At 42.4% G+C, this 17,336-nt stretch overlaps 1 protein-coding gene and 1 non-coding gene across 8 annotated transcripts in view; one reads left to right on the top strand and one right to left on the bottom strand.

Annotated features, from left to right (window-relative positions):
- Positions 1-17,336, top strand: part of Atg13 (autophagy related 13) — a 53,888-nt gene that overhangs the window by 21,469 nt on the left and 15,083 nt on the right. For all 7 annotated transcript variants that reach the window (XM_070032446.1, XM_070032444.1, XM_070032440.1 and 4 more), the window contains 6 exons: positions 3,601-3,682; positions 4,637-4,717; positions 5,378-5,497; positions 11,957-12,003; positions 14,079-14,219; positions 17,137-17,177. In XM_070032446.1, the coding sequence (XP_069888547.1) occupies positions 3,614-3,682; positions 4,637-4,717; positions 5,378-5,497; positions 11,957-12,003; positions 14,079-14,219; positions 17,137-17,177 (499 nt within the window). In that variant the 5' untranslated portion in view covers positions 3,601-3,613. The remainder of the gene's footprint in view (positions 1-3,600; positions 3,683-4,636; positions 4,718-5,377; positions 5,498-11,956; positions 12,004-14,078; positions 14,220-17,136; positions 17,178-17,336) is intronic.
- Positions 8,733-8,839, bottom strand: LOC138834229 (U6 spliceosomal RNA). The gene has a single exon (XR_011374006.1). It is a non-coding gene; the product is annotated as a U6 spliceosomal RNA (small nuclear RNA).

Genomic DNA, 17,336 nt, shown 5'->3' with positions numbered 1-17,336 from the left:
GCTGGTCCTGAGTCTTGAAGTCAGGGCCTGGGCACTGTCCCTGAGCCTCTTTGTGATTAAGGCTAGTGCTCTACCACTGGAGCCATAGTGCCACTTCCAACTTTCCCATAGTTGTTACTAAGATTTCAGCCTCCTGTGTAGCTTGGATACAGGCATGAACCACTGGTGCCTGGCTTGATAGTTATTTTTAATCTAGAAATAAAACTATCCAATTAAGAACAGGCAAAGGAGCCGGGCGCTGGTGGCTCACGCCTGTAATCCTAGCTACTCAGGAGGCTGAGATCTGAGGATCGCGGTTCAAAGCCAGCCCGGGCAGGAGAGACCATGAGACTCCTATCTCCAATAAACCACCAGAAAACCGGAAGTGGCGCTGTAGCTCAAGTGGTAGAGCGCTCGCCTTGAGCTGAAGAGCTGAGGGACAGCGCCCAGGCCTGGAGTTCAAGCCCCATGACCGACCAAAAAAAAAAAAAAAAGAACAGGCAAAGGTTAAGCCAGGGCTGGTGGCTCACACCTGTAATCCTAGCTACTCAGGAGGCTGAGATCTGAGGATCACGGTACAAAACCAGCCTGGGCAGGAAAGTCCGTGAAACTCTTATATCCAATAAACCATCAGAAAACCAGAAGTGGCACTCTAGCTCAAGTGGTTGAGCTAACTAGTCTTGAGCTAAAGAGCTAAGGGACATGCTTAGGCTCAGAATTCAAGGCCCAGGACTGACCCCCACCCCCAAAAAAAAAGAATAGGCAAAGATTATTAAAAGCAAGAGAAGGGACTGGGAAGGTGGCTCAGTGGTAGAGTGCTTGCCTTGCATGCCTGAGGCCCTGGGTTCGATTCCTCAGCACCACATAAGCAAAAAGAAAAAAGCCGGAAGTGGCATTGTGGCTCAAGTGGTAGAGCGCTAGCCTTGAGCTGAAGAGCTGAGGGACAGTGCCCAGGCCCAGAGTTCAGGCCCCACGGCCAGACCCCCCCCCCCAAAAAAAAAAAAAAAAAAGCAAGAGAATCAGATCAGCTATCATCAGTTGCATCTGACAGACACTCAGAGACAGAAGGACAAGAAAACTTTAGTTTGGAAAAAAGGGAAGGCTTTAGATATTTCTAGATTAGAGATTTTGGTCTGAGAAAGCTGTACACAAGCTAACCTAACCATATCTGGCTTAATCTGGTTGGAAGTGGTAACTGAATTCTATCTGATTGGGCCAATTGTTACATTGGTTCATTTATTTATTTATTTATTTTTTGGTTCCGGTTGTGGGGTCTGAACTCTGGGCCTGGGCGCTGTCCCTCAGCTGTTCAGCTCAAGGCTAGCACTCTACCACTTGAGCCACAGCGCCACTTCCAGCTTTTTTGTTATGTGGTGCTGAGGAATCGAACCCAGGGCCTCATGCATGCAAGGCAAGCACCCTACCACTGAGCCACCTTCCCACCCCGACATTTTCTTTTTTTTTTTTTTTTTTTGGGTCCGGTCGTGGGGCCTGAACTCTGGGCCTGGGTGCTGTCCCTCAGCTCTTTAGCTCAAGGCGAGCGCTCTACCACTTGAGCCACAGCGCCACTTCCGGCTCTTTTTCTTTTCGCTTATGTGGTGCTGGGGAATCGAACCCAGGGCCTCATGCATGCAAGACAAGCGCTCTACCACTGAGCCACCTTCCCAGCCCCACAGTGGTTCTTTTTTTTTTTTTTTTTTTTGTCGGTCATGAGGCTTGAACTCTGGGCTTGGGCGCTGTCCCTCAGCTCTTCAGCTCAAGGCAAGCGCTCTACCACTTGAGCTACAGTGCCACTTCCGGTTTTCTAGTGGTTTATTGGAGATAGGAGTCTCACGGTCTTTCCTGCCCGGGCTGGCTTTGAACCGCGATTCTCAGATCTCAGCCTCCTGAGTAGCTAGGATTACAGGTGTGAGCCACCGGCGCCCGGCCCACAGTGGTTCTTGTATGCTGCCTGTATTGGTTTCTAGAGAAATCTGACTTACTTGACTCGTTTCTATGGGCAGTGGGTTGACTTTTTTGCCTAGTTATAGGAGGTGCTAGTTCACTTGATGGACTGGTTGTATTGGGTTTTGGACTAAGTTCTATATTTGTCAATCTCTCATTAAAAACAAATAGGTGGAGCTGAGCACTGCTGGCTCACACTATAGCTACACAGAAGGCTGAGATCTGAGGATTGCAGTTTGAAGCCACCCTGGGCAGGAAAGTCTAAGACACTCTTATCTTCTTAATTACCCAAAAACCAGAAGTGGAGCTGTGGCTCAAGTGTGGAGTGTTAGCCTTGAGCACAAACGTTCAGAGACAGCACCCAAACCCAGAGTTCAAGCACCAGGACCAGCACCAAAAAAAGAAAAAAAGAAGAAAACACCCAAGTGTCAGGCCTAGAGGCATGGCTCAAGTAGTAGAGCTCCAGCCAAGCAAAAAAGCCAAGCAAGCACAAGGCCCAGAGGTCAAACTTCAGTACTGGCAATGGAAAAAAAAAAAAAAAGACTAACAAACTCATCTGGGAGAAAATAATTTATACATAAAGATAGAGAGATACTATTATAAATATATACAGAAATGTACTTATTTGTTGTTAAATGAAACTGTACTAAACTTCTCAGTTATACAGATTTAAAACAATATCACCCCTTTATCTCTTTCTTCAAAATGTCTCCGAACTGTTTCCTATTCATGTCTGCTGTTAGTTTTAGCTTAAACTTCAAGCCTGAGTTACTGCCAAGGACTTAGCTGGTTTCCCTGCCTGTCTTACTGCAAAACTGTTGCACATTATGCCAGCAAAGCTATCTTTCCTTCTTCAAAGCCTTGAGTAGGCTGGGTCTCTGGCTCTAGCTTTTTCACAACTGATATGGCCCTAAACAGCCATACTGCTTCCCTGTGCCCATACAGACCGCTGGAAAAATGGAATATTGGTATTTTTATGCCCATTTAGTTCTCTCTTACTTAAACCTCTCTCTTCATGCTCTTATGTCCTTAAATGTTTTATTCCTCATCATCGGCCCATTTTGCTCTGGAAGATAGGTAATAAATGCTTCTCAAAAATCCATGAGACTCAGTTGGGAAGGTGGCTCAGTGGTAGAGCGCTTGCCTTGCATGCCTGAGGCCCTGGGTTCGATTCCTCAGCACCACATAAGCAAAAAGAAAAAAGCCCAAAGTGGCGCTGTGGCTCAAGTAGTAGAGTGCTAGCCTTGAGCTTAAGAGCTGAGGGACAGCACCCAGGCCCAGAGTTCAGGCCCCACGACCGGAGACCGGACCCCCCCCCAAAAAAAGAAATCATGAGACTTCTGGAAATTACATGTAAGCATTCTCATATGTGTACATTTTTTTGAGAAAAGATGTTTCTAGTCAACAGTTTTTCAGAAGGGGCCTCAAACTCTCCAAAGAGAAATTGACTCAATGGACTTTGGAATTAGTATAAATTAACTCATTTGTGTTGCTTTAATAAAGGCTTTTATCTTATTAAAACTTGAATTCTAGTTTTAATAAAACTGTGATAGGTAAGTTACATATTTAAAGATCAAAGTTTCAGAATCAGTATCATCTGTTATTAGTTCCTATATACAGTTCCTTTTTAAAGGTATTAATCACCTTTTCTATCACTACTTTTTTCTTCTCTTGTAGATTCCTATAGGCAATGGAAACTGATCTCAATTCCCAGGACAGAAAGGACCTGGACAAGTTTATTAAATTTTTTGCCCTCAAGGTAATAAATCCACTCTCTTGAACTAAGACCTGTAAGAACTGACTCCCCTGCTTCTCTCTTTAGAGAGCCCTCTTTGGATATGTAGCATAACAGCTTGTAGCTTGCCTGTTTCAGGAGACTTCTATCTGTGGTAATCTAAACTGTCAAGTATGAAGGTGGCATTGGGGGTGTGACTAAAAAGTAGCTTCTAGTTTTCTGCATTTACTTAGTCAAAATTTTTTTGCAAGGCTTTTGGTAGAAATGTCAAATTGTTATGCCATGTAACTGGCACATTGTGTTCCCTTGGGATAAGAACAAAAGACTAAATTGGAATGGGCAGCATTTTGGGCATCCTTCCCTGAGTTTCAGCCAGCACTAAAATGCCCAACTTTCATTTATTGTTGACTTCCTCATAAACAGAATTAAAACTGAATTTTGAAAGTTGTTTTTTGAAATCTGCAGTTCATTTCTACCTGCATCATTTTTTTCTCTCAACAGTTGCCATGCCAGAACTATATGTGCTGTGTCCGTTCTGGTTGAAAAATTATGTGGGAAAAAAAAAAAAAAAGAAAAATTATGTGGGAAGACTTTTGCCATATGGGCTAAGCTATATGAATAATTGTAGAATTCTTGTTTTAGATCTACTATGATAACATGAGCTTGTGACTGAATATTTATACCCACAGTTGGACTTATTTCCTTGTGAACAGCTTAGAGATCATGTGCAGTTTTCTTTCTGCCATGTGGGACTATTGTAGGTTCCGAGCTCAAACTCTACTTCCTCTTACTGGTTGACCCTACGCTTGGGAACACTTCTCATGCTATTTTTTTGTGTGTGTATCTCATGGTTTTTCGTTTGTTTGTTACTTTTTTTCCCCAGTCTGCTGTATTTAAAGTTCTGTTCTTTCCTGTGTAAGCAACGATTATGTGCTGCATCTCCAGCCTGACATTTCATCTATTTGCTTCTGTTTTCAGACTGTCCAAGTGATTGTCCAGGCTCGACTTGGTGAAAAGATTTGCACTCGTTCATCTTCTTCCCCAACCGGTTCAGATTGGGTAAAATGCCTCTTCTTTGCTGATGGGTATATACTGTAGTATTTATCACAAGAAATGAATGGAAAGTTCTTTAGTGCGACAATAAGGCATACTACTTACAGAATTCCTAAATTATAACATCAAAATAACGAATTCTATTTCACTTGGATATATTTCTTACTTAAATTAGCCCTGAATTTATTTGGTACTTAACTTTTCTGCTGTGACAGATGCACAGTTTTGTCCCTAGAAAACAAAAATAGTGTCTTGTTACGTACTTTTTTTTTTTTTCTTTTTTCTTGGTCCTGGGGCCTGAACTTTGGGCCTGGGCACTGTCCCTCAGCTCTTCAGCTCAAGACTAGCACTCTACCACTTAAGCCATAGAGCCACTTCCGGCTTTTTCTGCTTATGTGGTGCTGAGGAATTGAACCCAGGGCCTCATGCATGCAAGGCAAGCATTCTACCACTGAGCCACCTTCCCAGCCCATAGTTACATACTCTTTGTAATAGATAATCTTTCAATTTGAGACTTGGGGCTTGGATTAAACTACCTTATGGGGACAGAGAAGTATTTCCTGCTATCAGCCAAAGCTATTCTTGTTCACTCAACATATATTACCATATAGTCACATGTTTCTCGAGAGAGTTTCACCCAGAAGTTTTCTCTTTTTTTCTTTCTAGTTTAACTTAGCAATCAAAGACATCCCAGAAGTAACACATGAAGCAAAGAAGGCATTGGCAGGGCAGCTGCCTGCAGTTGGGCGCTCTATGTGTGTGGAGATCTCACTCAAGACTTCTGAGGTATGGTTATAGCCAGAACTGTGTTTACACATGGCACTCAAGCCTCTGCACTCTTTAGTTCCAACTCTTTTCTTAGTCTTTTCCCTGGTCCTTCCTGCTCCAGACTGCTCATCATTTTCTGAAAGTATCAGGGGTAGGTTGTTAGTGTTGGAATGCTGGCGAGTGACCCCAGGGCCTTAAGTATGCAGGCAAACACTGTTCCCAGCTCCAGCAATGTAAAATAGTCTCCTTACCTCCTGCTTTATAAAACATTTCCACTCATTCTTTAATTCATGTGTTCTTGAAAATCTCCCTCTTTTAGAAGCAGAGGTAACTGCTGCTATTAAGACTTCCTATGAAGTGGCGCTGTAGCTCAAGTGGTAGAGTGCTAGCCTTGAGCTGAAGAGCTGAGGGACAACGCCCAGGCCCAGAGTTCAAGCCCCATGACCGACAAAAAAAAAAGACTTCCTATGATACTTGGTTTATAGTTTTATTTTTCTAGAAAACTTACTATATTATGAGGCTTTTTTTGCTTTTCTTTTTGTTTTAAGAAATTTTTGTTTACCTAGGTTCCAGTGGCTTACATCTATAATCCTAGTCCCTCAGGAAGCTGAGACCTGAGGATTGCAGTTTGAAGTCAGCTTTTAATTAGTTCAGATGGGATCTCTCAAACTTTTTGCCTGGATTGGCCTCAAAAACCTTGGTTTTACAGATTTTTGCTTCCCACATAGCTAGGATTACAGGGTATGAGCCACTGTACCTGGCTACTCGCATGCCTATTAATCTATTTTAACTAGTAGATTGTAAACTTGGATGGTATAATATAAGGCAAATGGACTTTAGGGCTATGTAAGGAGAGGTCAGATCCCTGCTGAATCACTTTAACCAAATGACTTAACCTTATGCTCACTAGTGACATGACACCAGTTTTTGTTTTGTTTTGTTTGTGTATGTAAAGGGGCTTGAACTTACATGGACACTTTTCCTTAGCTTTTTCCACTCAAGACTAAAGCTCTACCATTTGAGCCACAGGTCCACTCCTTGCTTTCTGGTGGTTAATTGTGGATAAGTGTTGCATGTAGTTTCCGGCTTGGGCTGGCTTCATACCATGATTCTTAGATCTCACCCTCCTGAGAAGCTAAGATTGTAGGCATGGGCCACTGGTGTCTGACAACACTTCAGTTTTTACTTTTATTTGCATTTGATTTGTGCTGAACTTATCCTCCATGTCATTTCCTGATTTTACCTTTATACCCAGTGAATCCTGGGTGAGGTAGTAGTAGCATACACGTGTAATCCCAGCACTTAGGAGTATGAGGCAGGAATTTGAAAGTTCCAGGACAGGCTACATAACAAGTTTTGAGGCTAGCCTGTTCTACATAGGGAAACCTTGTTTGCAGCAAAAAAGAATAGGAAAAATTAGAGACTGATAGTAATGAACCATCACAGGAAGAACTGTTTTTTTGTTGTTTTTTTTGGTCAGTCATGGGCCCTGAACTCCGGGCCTGGGTGTTGTCCCTCAGCTCTTCAGTTCAAAGCTAACGTTCTACCACTTGAGCCACAGTGCCACTTCGGGCTTTTTCTGCTTATGTGATGCTGAGGAATCAAACAAGGCAAGCACTCTACCACTTAGCCACCTTCCCAGCCCTGTTTTTGTTTTTGTTTATCCTTTGCAGTATCAAAGATAAACCCAGGGCCTCATACATGCTCTTTACTACTGAGACCTGATGTATGATTTAGTTGTTTTTGCTTTTGGTGATACTGAACTCAAGGCCTTGTACTTGTTAGGTAGGTATTCTACTTGAGCTATGCCTCCATCCCTTTTTGGTATCTTTATTTTTTAGTTAGAGTCTTTTTGCCTAGTATGGCCTGGACCATGATCCTCTTATTTGCACTCCTTTTTTTTTTTTTTGTCGGTTGTGGGGCTTGAATTCTGGGCCTGGGCACTGTCCCTCAGCTCTTCAGCTCAAGGTGAGCACTCTACCACTTGAGCCACAGTGCCACTTACAGCTTTTTATGCTTATGTGGTGCTGAGGAATTGAACCGAGGGCCTCTACCACTGAGCCACCATCCCAACCCTGGTTAATCTTTATTTGTGAAATTTTTAGGGTAAATTGTAGTTGGTAGTTAGTACATGTTTATGTTCATGCTCTATTTTCCTAGTTAAGATCAGCAGCTGTCACATTCTTATATACCATTATGTATTTCTCAAGTTCTTTTTGAAATTAGGTAGCATTTAGATATACAACCACTTCTGTTTTCTCAGGAGCCAGCCTTGTGCCTAGAATAGCATGTAGTACTCTTTCAAGAATTTTATTGAATGAATGGTTTCAATTTTTTTTTTCTGTGGAAACCCTAACATCCAATAAAACAAAAGTCCTTTAGTGAATTGCAAGTTTCTACAATGAGTTGTTTCGCTTAGTGATTCAGAGTGTCTAAAAGGAATCTGTGGAAGAACTCTCCTTTTATGAGCATCTGGGAAACCTGATTATACATAGTTCTGATTATTCTAGAAAAACAACATCAACTTGTAGATACTCTCCAGTATTTATTTGTCCCTTATTTTTTTTGGGGGGGGGGAGAATTTTGAAACTTACTGTATTATTTTAAAATAACACAGTATTTTTCTTGAGGCAGTGCAGTTTAGGCATGGACAAAACTCAGTTGTCCCAACTACATGGGAGAATGAGTGAGCCAGTCCTCCAGACACACTCATTCTGGAGTCCAGGAGTTGAAGGCCAACCTGAGCAATATACTGAGCTCTATCTCAAGAAACAAAAACTTGCTGGACATGCGTGGCTTATGCCTATAATCCTAGCTACTCAAGAGGCTGAGATCTGAGGATCTCACTTAAAGCCAGCCTGGGCATGAAAAGTCCGTGAGATTCTTTTTTGTGGTTGTTGTTGGTCATGGGGCTTGAACTGTGGGCCTGGACTCTGCCCCTCAGCTCTTCAGCTCAAGGCTAGGGCCCTACCACTTGAGCCACAGGGCCACTTCCGGTTTTCTGGTGGTTTATTGGAGATAAAGTCTCACAGACGTTCCTGCCCGGGCTGGGTTTGAACCTGGATCCTCAGATCTCAGCCTCCTGAGTAGCAAGGATTACAGGCTAGATTCTTAACCCAGAAGTGGCACTGTGGCTCCAGTGGTAAAGCTCTAGCCTTGAGCCGAAGAGCTCAAGGACAGTTTTCAGGCCCAGAGTGCAAGCCCCACAACTGACAAAAAAGAAAAAGAAACAAAAACTTTTTTTTTTTTAATAGAAAATATGGAACACTTCACGAATTTGCGTGTCATCCTTGCGCAGGGGCCATGCTAATCTTCTCTGTATCGTTCCAATTTTAGTATATGTGTTGCCAAAGCGAACACAGAAACAAAAACTTAAAATGTGATAAGGATAGATACTAAGGATACGCAATGTAAATTTGACCTATAACAAAATTTCCAGGTCAGATTAGTTTCATAAACTAACCCAAACTCATTCCCACACCTGAATGATTAGTAAAAAGGTTACTGTGTCCGAAGGGATGTGATTATCTTTCTTACTCATACACAGAAGTTTCACAAGGTTGAGTGATCTTGGCTTTAGGCATTTCTTTCCCTCCCACCAAGGAAGTGTAAGGACTAATACATAGAGGTTATCTAAAGCTATCAGACAACTAGATTTTTAAGTTTAAAGAGCAATTGTGTGGGGCACTGGTGGCTCACACCTGTAATCCTAGCTACTTAGTCAGGAGGCTGAGATTTGAGGATCATGGTTCAAAGCCAGCTCAGGTAGGAAAGGCCGGAGACTTATCTCCAATAAACCACCAGAAAACCGGAAGTGGCGTGTGGCTCAAGAGGTAGAGTGCTTGCCTTGAGCTGAAGAGCTGAGGGACAGTGCTCTCAGGCCCAAAGTTCAAGCCTCACGACTGACAAAAAAAAAGAAAAAGAAAAAGAAAAGAAAAGAAAAAGAGCAAGTGTTCTTAAAATGTGGCTGCTACCTAAAAATTCCCCTATAGAATTGAAGGGAAAGGCTCTTTCCATTACTTTAAAATTTTCAGCTTTTCTGAAGGTATTTTGGAAAAATACCTTTAGGCTCTGTATATCGCCTTTACAATAAAATAAAATTAAAAAAAAAAAGGTTTAGGGCTAAAGCTGGACACTGGTGTTTCATACCTATTATCCTAGCTACTAAGGAGACTGAGATCTGAGGATCACAGTTCAAAGTCAGACCAGGCAGGAAAGTCTGTGAGACTCTTGTCTCCAATTAACCAACAAAAAGCCGAAAATATAGCTGTGGCTCAATGATAGAACACTAGCCTTGAGCAAAAAAAAGCTTAAGGAGCCGGGTGCCAGTGGCTCACACCTGTCATCTTAGCTACTCAGGAGGCTGAGATCTGAGGATCATGGTTCAAAGCCAGCTGGGGCAGGAAAGTCCACATGAGACTTATCTCCAGTAAACCACTAGAAAACCGGAAGTGGCGCTATGGCTCAAGTGGTAGAGCCCTTATCTTGAGCTGAAGAGTGGAAGAACAGCACCCAAGCCCAGAGTTCAAGCCCCAAGACCGACCAAAAAAAAAAAAAAAAAAAGCTTAAGGCCCTGAGTTTAAGCCCCAGGATGAGCACCAAAAAAAAAATAAAATAATTTTTTTTTTTTAGAGCCAGCGATGCTGCCCAGTGGCAGAACACTTGCCTAGCATGTGTGCAAGACCCAGGGATTTCACCCTAGAACTGCAAAAATGAAAAAGGAAAAATCTTGTTTATATTCTCTGAACCAATGGAAATTTGCCTAAGGAAATTGTATATGTGTGTACAATGTTAACTTCTTAACTAGAGCTGTGGTTCAAGTGGCCAAGAGCATAAAAAGCTGAACCAAGGACAAGAGCCTTTGAGTTCAAGCTCAAGTGCTAACACCAAAAGCAAAAAAAAAAAAAAAAAAAAGGAGAAAAGAAATGTAAGTCCATTGTATAGTCCACGATAGGGAGACTGGTTAGATAAAATGATAGTCATAGTATAGAATACTGTGTTATAGTGATAAAGAATTTGGGGGTATTGGAGATGTAGCTTCATATTACAGTGTTTGTCTAGCACACTTAAAGTACTGGATTTGATCTCTGGAACTGCAGAAAACAAAAGAGATGAATTATTTTCATCAGGAAAACACCAAGATTTTTTTTTTTTTTCTTTTTGTGCCCTACCGGGGCCTGAACTCAGGACTTTGTGTTCTTCTCCTTTACCTTTTTTGCTTAAGGCTGTTGCTCTACCACTTGAGCCATACCTCCACATCCAGATTTTTTATTGGTTAATTAAAGATAAGAGTTTTTGGGGGGCTGGGAAGGTGGCTCAATGGTAGAGTGCTTGCCTTGCATGCATGAGGCCCTGGGTTTGATTCCCCAGCATCACATAAACAGAAAAGGCCGGGAGTGGTGCTGTGGCTCAAGTGGTAGAGCGCTAGCCTTGAGCTGAAGAACTAAGGGACAGTGCCCAGGCCCCACCACTGACACAAAAAAAAAAAAGAATTTCTTTGATTTATTAGACTACCCTGACTTTGAACCAAGATCCTCAGATCTCAGCCTCTTAAATAGCTAGGATTACAGGTGTGAGCCACTGGGTGCTGGCTTGTTTTGAACTTAGTAGGCAGGTGTCTAAGTATTATTATTGTTATCATTACTAATAGTAGTATTAGTAGTAGTAGTAGTAGTAGTAGTATTTGCCAGTCCCGTGGCTTGAACTCTGGGCCTGGGCACTATCCCTGAGTTCTTTTTGCTCAAAACTAGCACTCTACCACATGAGTCATGGATGTTTTTGTGATTAATTGGGAATAAGAGTCTCATGGACTATCCTGTCCAGCCCTAGGTGTTATTTTTTGTTTGTTTTTTTAAAATTGTATATATATTTTTGTACTGGAATCAAACTCAGGATATTACACTTGCTGGGCAAGCAAGCTCTTTGTCTCTGTGCTACATTCCAGCACCTGGCCCTAGGTATTAAGAAAAAATAAAGCTGGGTACCAGTGACTTACACTGTAATCCTAGCTACTCAAGAGACTGAGATCCAAGGCTGGCAGTTCAAAGACAGCCTGGGCAGGAAAGTCTATGACTTTTATCTCCAATTAACCACTAGAACACCAGAAGTAGCACTGTGGTTCTGGTAGTAGAGCACTAGCTTTGAATGAAAGAGCTCAGGGACAGTGCCCAGGCCAGGAGTTCAAGCTGATGACTGACCAAAAAAAAAAGAGAAAAGAAAAGTGACATGTAGCAAATCCAACTTTCGGGGGTGGGGTGGGGAGGGGGCGGTGTAGAGTACCTTCCTCACAAGTATAAGGTCCTAAATTCAGATCCTAGTACCCTAGTACTCCAAAATAAATAGAAAAATAGCTGGCTAAATTGTTTTTAATCTGTTTGCCTATCTGTACCTTCCAATCCTTTCTAGTGATTATGTAGTACTTTATAATTAAAAAAATAGTTAAAAAACTGAAATGGTTTCCCCTTGTCCCATCTACAGGGAGATTCTATGGAGCTGGAAATTTGGTGTCTTGAAATGAATGAAAAGTAAGTGCTTTTGTCTCAGGCCCTGTGGTTGCTGGTATTTGCAGATAAAGCAGATGATATCATGTGAAAGCAGGGCTTTGTTTTCAGTCACCAAAGGCATTCTGACCACTCAGCAAAGCCAGTAGGTCTTTGCTACAGTGTGCTTCAGTCTTGGCTTCCATCCTAGGCATAGAGATGACCTTCAGAGACAGTCCAGAGACTCACACAGCACCAGGAAAGGAGCGGCAGAAGCTGAAAAGGATTTTGTTGTTTTCCCAGAGAACAGCAAGTTCTCTGATTAAATCCCTCATGAGCTCCTGTAACATGACTACACTACTTTGTCTGCTTTCTGTGTGGCTGCTATCCAGCAAGATTTCCCCACACTGCTCTTTTTACACACTGGGTTGATTGTGTATTAATGCATATCATCTCCCTCCCCCATTTTCTTCTTTAACAGAGATTAGCTTAGCTACTGCTTAAGCTTCAATTTTCAAAAGCTATAGACAGGAAGATTGAGAAAATACCAATCCATCAAAAGAAAATTCTTAGTGATTACTATGTGTGATATGGCCATTAGTGTATGTGTCAGTGTCAGAGTCAGACATGGGTTTTGAACTTGGGGCCTGTGTGTTGTCCATGTTCTCTCTCTCTCTCTCTCTCTCTCTCTCTCTCTCTCTCTCTCTCTCTCTCTCTCTCTCTCTCTCTCTCTCTCTCTCTCTCTCTCTCTCTTTTTTAAGTCAGTTTTGGGGCTTTAACTCTGGGCCTGGGCACTGTCACTCAGCTCTTCAGCTCAAGGCAAGCACTCTGCCACTTGAGCCACAGTGCCACTTGCAGTTTTCTGGTGGTTAATTGGAGATAAGAGTTTCACGGCCTTTCCTGCCTGAGCTGGCTTTGAACCGTGATCCTCAGATCTCAGCCTCCTGAGTAGCTAGGATTTCAGGTGTGAGCCACCAGCACCTGGCCATTATGAGCTCTTTTGCTAAAGTTGTGTGTGTGTGTGTCTGTGTGTGTGTGTGTGTGTGTCTGTGTGTCTGTGTGTCTGTGTGTTTAATAGGAGATAATAGTCTCAGGGATTTTTCTTGCCCAGGCTGGCTTCCAACTGTAAGCCACAGATCTCAGCATCCTGATTAGCTGGATTACAGGTGTGAGCCACCAGCATCCAGAGTCATGTTTATTTATTTTTTGGTTGGTACTAAGGATTGAACTCAAATGCTTACTATTGTTAGGCAGCTGGGCCTCCAGCCTCTTATTTTTTCTTAAATAGAAAATAAGCCAAGTTATGGTCCAAACATACTCCTCCAAATTTCCTGGATAAAATTATTTCTGTTTCTATATAGACAGAAAGAAATAGATCCTAAAACAGTACCTTGAGAATTATGCTAAACCAGGTGCTAATGGCTTATCCTGTAATCCTAGTTTCTCAAAAGGCTAAGGTCCAATAGATCAAAGTTCCAAGCCAGCCTGGGCAGAAAATGACTCTCACTCTAAATGGGAGTCTTTAGGCCAGGCACCAGTGGCTCAAGCCTGTAATCTTAACTAATCAAGAGGCTGAGAACTGAGGATCATGGTTCAAAGCCAGCTTGCACAGTAAACTCCGTGAGACTCATCTTCGAAAGCTGGAAGTAGAGCTGTGGCTCAAGTGGTAGAGCACTAGCTTCAAGCACAAAAGCTTAGGGGAAGCACCTAGGCCCTGAGTTCAAATCCCAGGACTGGCACCAAAAATAAATAAAGCTAGTACCTGAAATATTTCAGCTTCTTAAGAATATATAATTGCAATATTGAGTAATTGTTTTTAAGTGTGCTCCTTAGTTTCCTAGAAAGATACTTACTTAAAAACTAGAAAAAAAAGTGGTAAAGCACTTCCCTAGCAATTGCAAGACTCTGGATTTGATTCACAATACTGAGGAGGGGAAAATGTCTAGAAAAAACCTTGGGTGATTTTTGGTTCTCCGCTGTATAAAAGTTTGGCTAACTTCAACAACATATTGACAGAACTTTTACATAGTTGCACCCTTAATTCAGAATATTTTTTAATAATAACTTCTTATAGTTCTATCACTTTATAGAAGATGCTAATGGTGTCTTGTGCTCCTCAGGTGTGATAAAGAAATCAAAGTTTCTTACACAGTCTATAACAGACTGTCACTGCTGCTGAAGTCTCTTCTTGCTATAACTAGGGTGACACCAGCCTACAGACTATCCAGAAAACAAGGGCATGAATATGTCATATTGTACAGGTAAGTAGCATAGACACTCACTTCCTTAGCAGCCTTGTCATGGTATATATTGTCTGACTGGCATTCAGATACCTGAGGATTTTGTTTTGGATGGATGGTTGATGGCACTAAAAAGCTATAGGTTTTATGTGATTACTTGAAAGCCTCCTATATGAGCTCATGAACTTGAGTTTTTCAAAACTTATCAGGTGACCTGTCCTGTTGTTACTTCATGGCCATGATTCCTTTGGAATATAAAAGCTTCTCTGGGAAGATCCTGTATGGCAGAGTTAACATATGCTTTTCTGTGTGTATGCCAGTCTTTAAGGCTTGAACTCTGGGCCTGGGTGTTGTCCCTGGGTTTTTGTTCTCAAGACTTGTAACACTTGAGCCACAGTGCCACCTCTGGTTTTCTGGTGGTTAATTAGAGATAAGAGGCTCATGGACTTTGCTGCCCTGGCTGGCTTTGAACTGCGATCCTCAGGGGCTGGGAAGGTGGCTCAGTGGTAGAGCTCTTGCCTTGCATGCATGAGGCCCTGGGTTCAATTCCTCAGCACCACATATGCAAAAAGAAAAAAGCTGGAAGTGGCACTGTAGCTCAAGTGGTAGAGCGCTAGTCTTGACCTAAGGAGCTGAAGGACAGCGCCCAGGCCCAGAGTTCAGGCCCCACGACCAGACCCAAAAAAAAAAAAAATACTGAACTGCGATCCTCAGATCTCAGCCTCCTGAGTAGCTAGGATTACAGACATAAGCCACCAGTGCCTGCTATAACTGAGTTCTTTTTAGAATACCACCACCTGTTTATATACTGTCCATAGGGGGTTGTGGCCAGTCCTGGGGCTTGAACTCAGGGTTTGGGCACTGCCCCTGAGCTTCTTTTCCTCAAGGCTAGCACACTACCACTTGAGCCATGCCACCACTTCCAGCTTTTTCTGTTTATGTGATACTGAGGAATTGAACCTGGGGCTTCATGCATGCTAGGCAAGCACTCTACCACTAAGCCACATACTCAGCCCCAGGAGAGAGCTGTGAGGCTGCCATGGACTGTGGGCCACATGCCTAAAATATTCACTGTGAGACCTCAGATTCAGAGTCATCTTATTTTATTTTCATCCTTAACCTGTAACTATAGGTTGTGTACTATTAAAACCTAAAACGTATCGAATAACCCCTTGCATAGGTTTAATTTTCTTTTTCTTTTTCTTTTTTTTCGGTTGTGGGGCTTGAACTCTGGGCCTGGGTGCTGTCCATGAGCTCTTCAGCTCAAGGCAAGTGCTCTACTACTTGAGCCACTGTGCCACTTCCAGTTTTCTGCTGGTTTTTGGAGATAAGAGTTTCACAGACTTTCCTGCCCAGGCTGGCTTTGAACCATGATCCTCAGATCTCAGCCTCCTGAGTAGCTAGGATTTCAGGTGTGAGCTAACGGCACCCATCCGCATGTTTAATTTTTAACAGAATTATTTGAAAAAATATGAATACATTTTATGTATTATGAATTCAAATATTTTACTTCAGTAGCTATTTTCAGTAAGAACATCTCCCTATTGATCATCAGTTTTTTGTTTTGTTTTTTGTGGGTCGTGGGGCTTGAACTCTGGGCTTGGGTGCTATCCCTCGGCTCTTCAGCTCAGAGTGAGTACTCTACAGCTTGTGCCACAGTGCCACTTCAGATTTTCTAGTGGTTTATTGGAGATAAAAGTCTCTCGGACTTTCTTGCTTGCCCAGGCTGGCTTTGAACTGTGATCCTCAGATCTCACCCTCCTGAGTAGCTAGGATTATAAGCATGAGTCACCGGCGCCTGGCTTGATCATCAGTTTTTGTTGACTTTGTAAGAGAGATTTGCATTTAGTTGAAATGTAGAATTCTAAGAAATGTTAAGTAACTGAATATTTACTTCAAAATCCTTTTGTGAAGCATATACATCTAAATTATGGTAACACAGCTGGCCTTAAAAAGCTAGAGTTTGGGGCTGGGAAGTTGGCTCAGTGGTAGAGGCTTGCCTTGCATGCCTGAGGCCCTGGGTTTAATTCCTCAGCACCACATAAGCAAAAAGAAAAAAAGCCGGAAGTGGCGCTGTGGCTGAAGCGGTAGAACGCTAGCCTTGAGCTGAAGAGTTGAGGGACAGCGCCCAGGCCCAGAGTTCAGGCCCCACGGCCGGACTCCCCCCCCCCAAAAAAAAAAAAAAAAAGCTAAGAGTTTTGGGAATCATGTTTTATTTATTTATAACTCAGATGTGATGGTATATAATTCCAAAACTTGGCAGGTTGAAGCAGGAGGATCTCAAGTTCAAAGCCAGCTTGGACCTGTCTTGGAGCAGCAAGACCTGTCTCAAAATTTATTTTATTTTTTTCTTTTGTCGGTCATGGGGCTTGAATTCTGGGCTTAGGCGCTGTCCTTCAGCTCTTCAGCTCAAAGCGAGCACTCTACCGTTTGAGCCACAGCACCACTTCTGGTTTTCTAGTGGTTTATTGGAGATACAAGTCTCACAGAGTTTCCTGCCCAGGCTGACTTTGAACCGTGATCCTCAGAACTCAGCCTCCTGAGTAGCTAGGATTACAGGTGTGAGCCACCGGCACCCAGCTCAAAAAATTTTTTAAAAAAAACAATCCAGCACCTTCTAGTAGTAATCTCAGCATTATTTTCTAATTTTATTAATGTTGTTTATTTCATAATAGGCATACCTACTAGGAAATAATACACATTGTAGTAGCAGAGGGAAGAAAAAAGTTGCTGTTTTCTCTTGTTATTTTCCTTATTTCTTAGTCTTATACCTTTATATGCTTCTTTTTGCCTGTAGCTTAATTGAGGTGCTTAGTGGCATTACTGCTCTTTCAGGCAAGATGTTCCTGCAGAGATGGGCTTGTTTCTAGGAATTTGGTCTATAGAGGCCTTGAGAATAAAGAAGCAGGTAACATTTCTTTTTCTTTCTTCCCTACAGGATATATTTTGGGGAAGTTCAGTTGAATGGCTTAGGAGAAGGTATGTGTCTGGATCAGAAAACGTTTGCAGTATTTAGAGGACTCTTGGGCTGGGAATATGGCTTAGTGTTAGAGGGCTTGCCTACCATGCATGAAGCCCTGTACCACATAACCAGAAAAAGCTGGAAGTGATACTGTGGCTCAAGTGGTAGAGTGTTAG

The sequence above is a fragment of the Dipodomys merriami genome, unplaced genomic scaffold, assembly GCF_024711535.1.
Source record: "Dipodomys merriami isolate MVZ:Mamm:240054 unplaced genomic scaffold, mDipMer1.0.p SCAF_21, whole genome shotgun sequence".
In the NCBI taxonomy this organism is placed as follows: domain Eukaryota; kingdom Metazoa; phylum Chordata; class Mammalia; order Rodentia; family Heteromyidae; genus Dipodomys; species Dipodomys merriami.
Note: the sequence above shows the minus strand (reverse complement) of the source record. Positions and strands in the feature narration are given on the sequence as shown.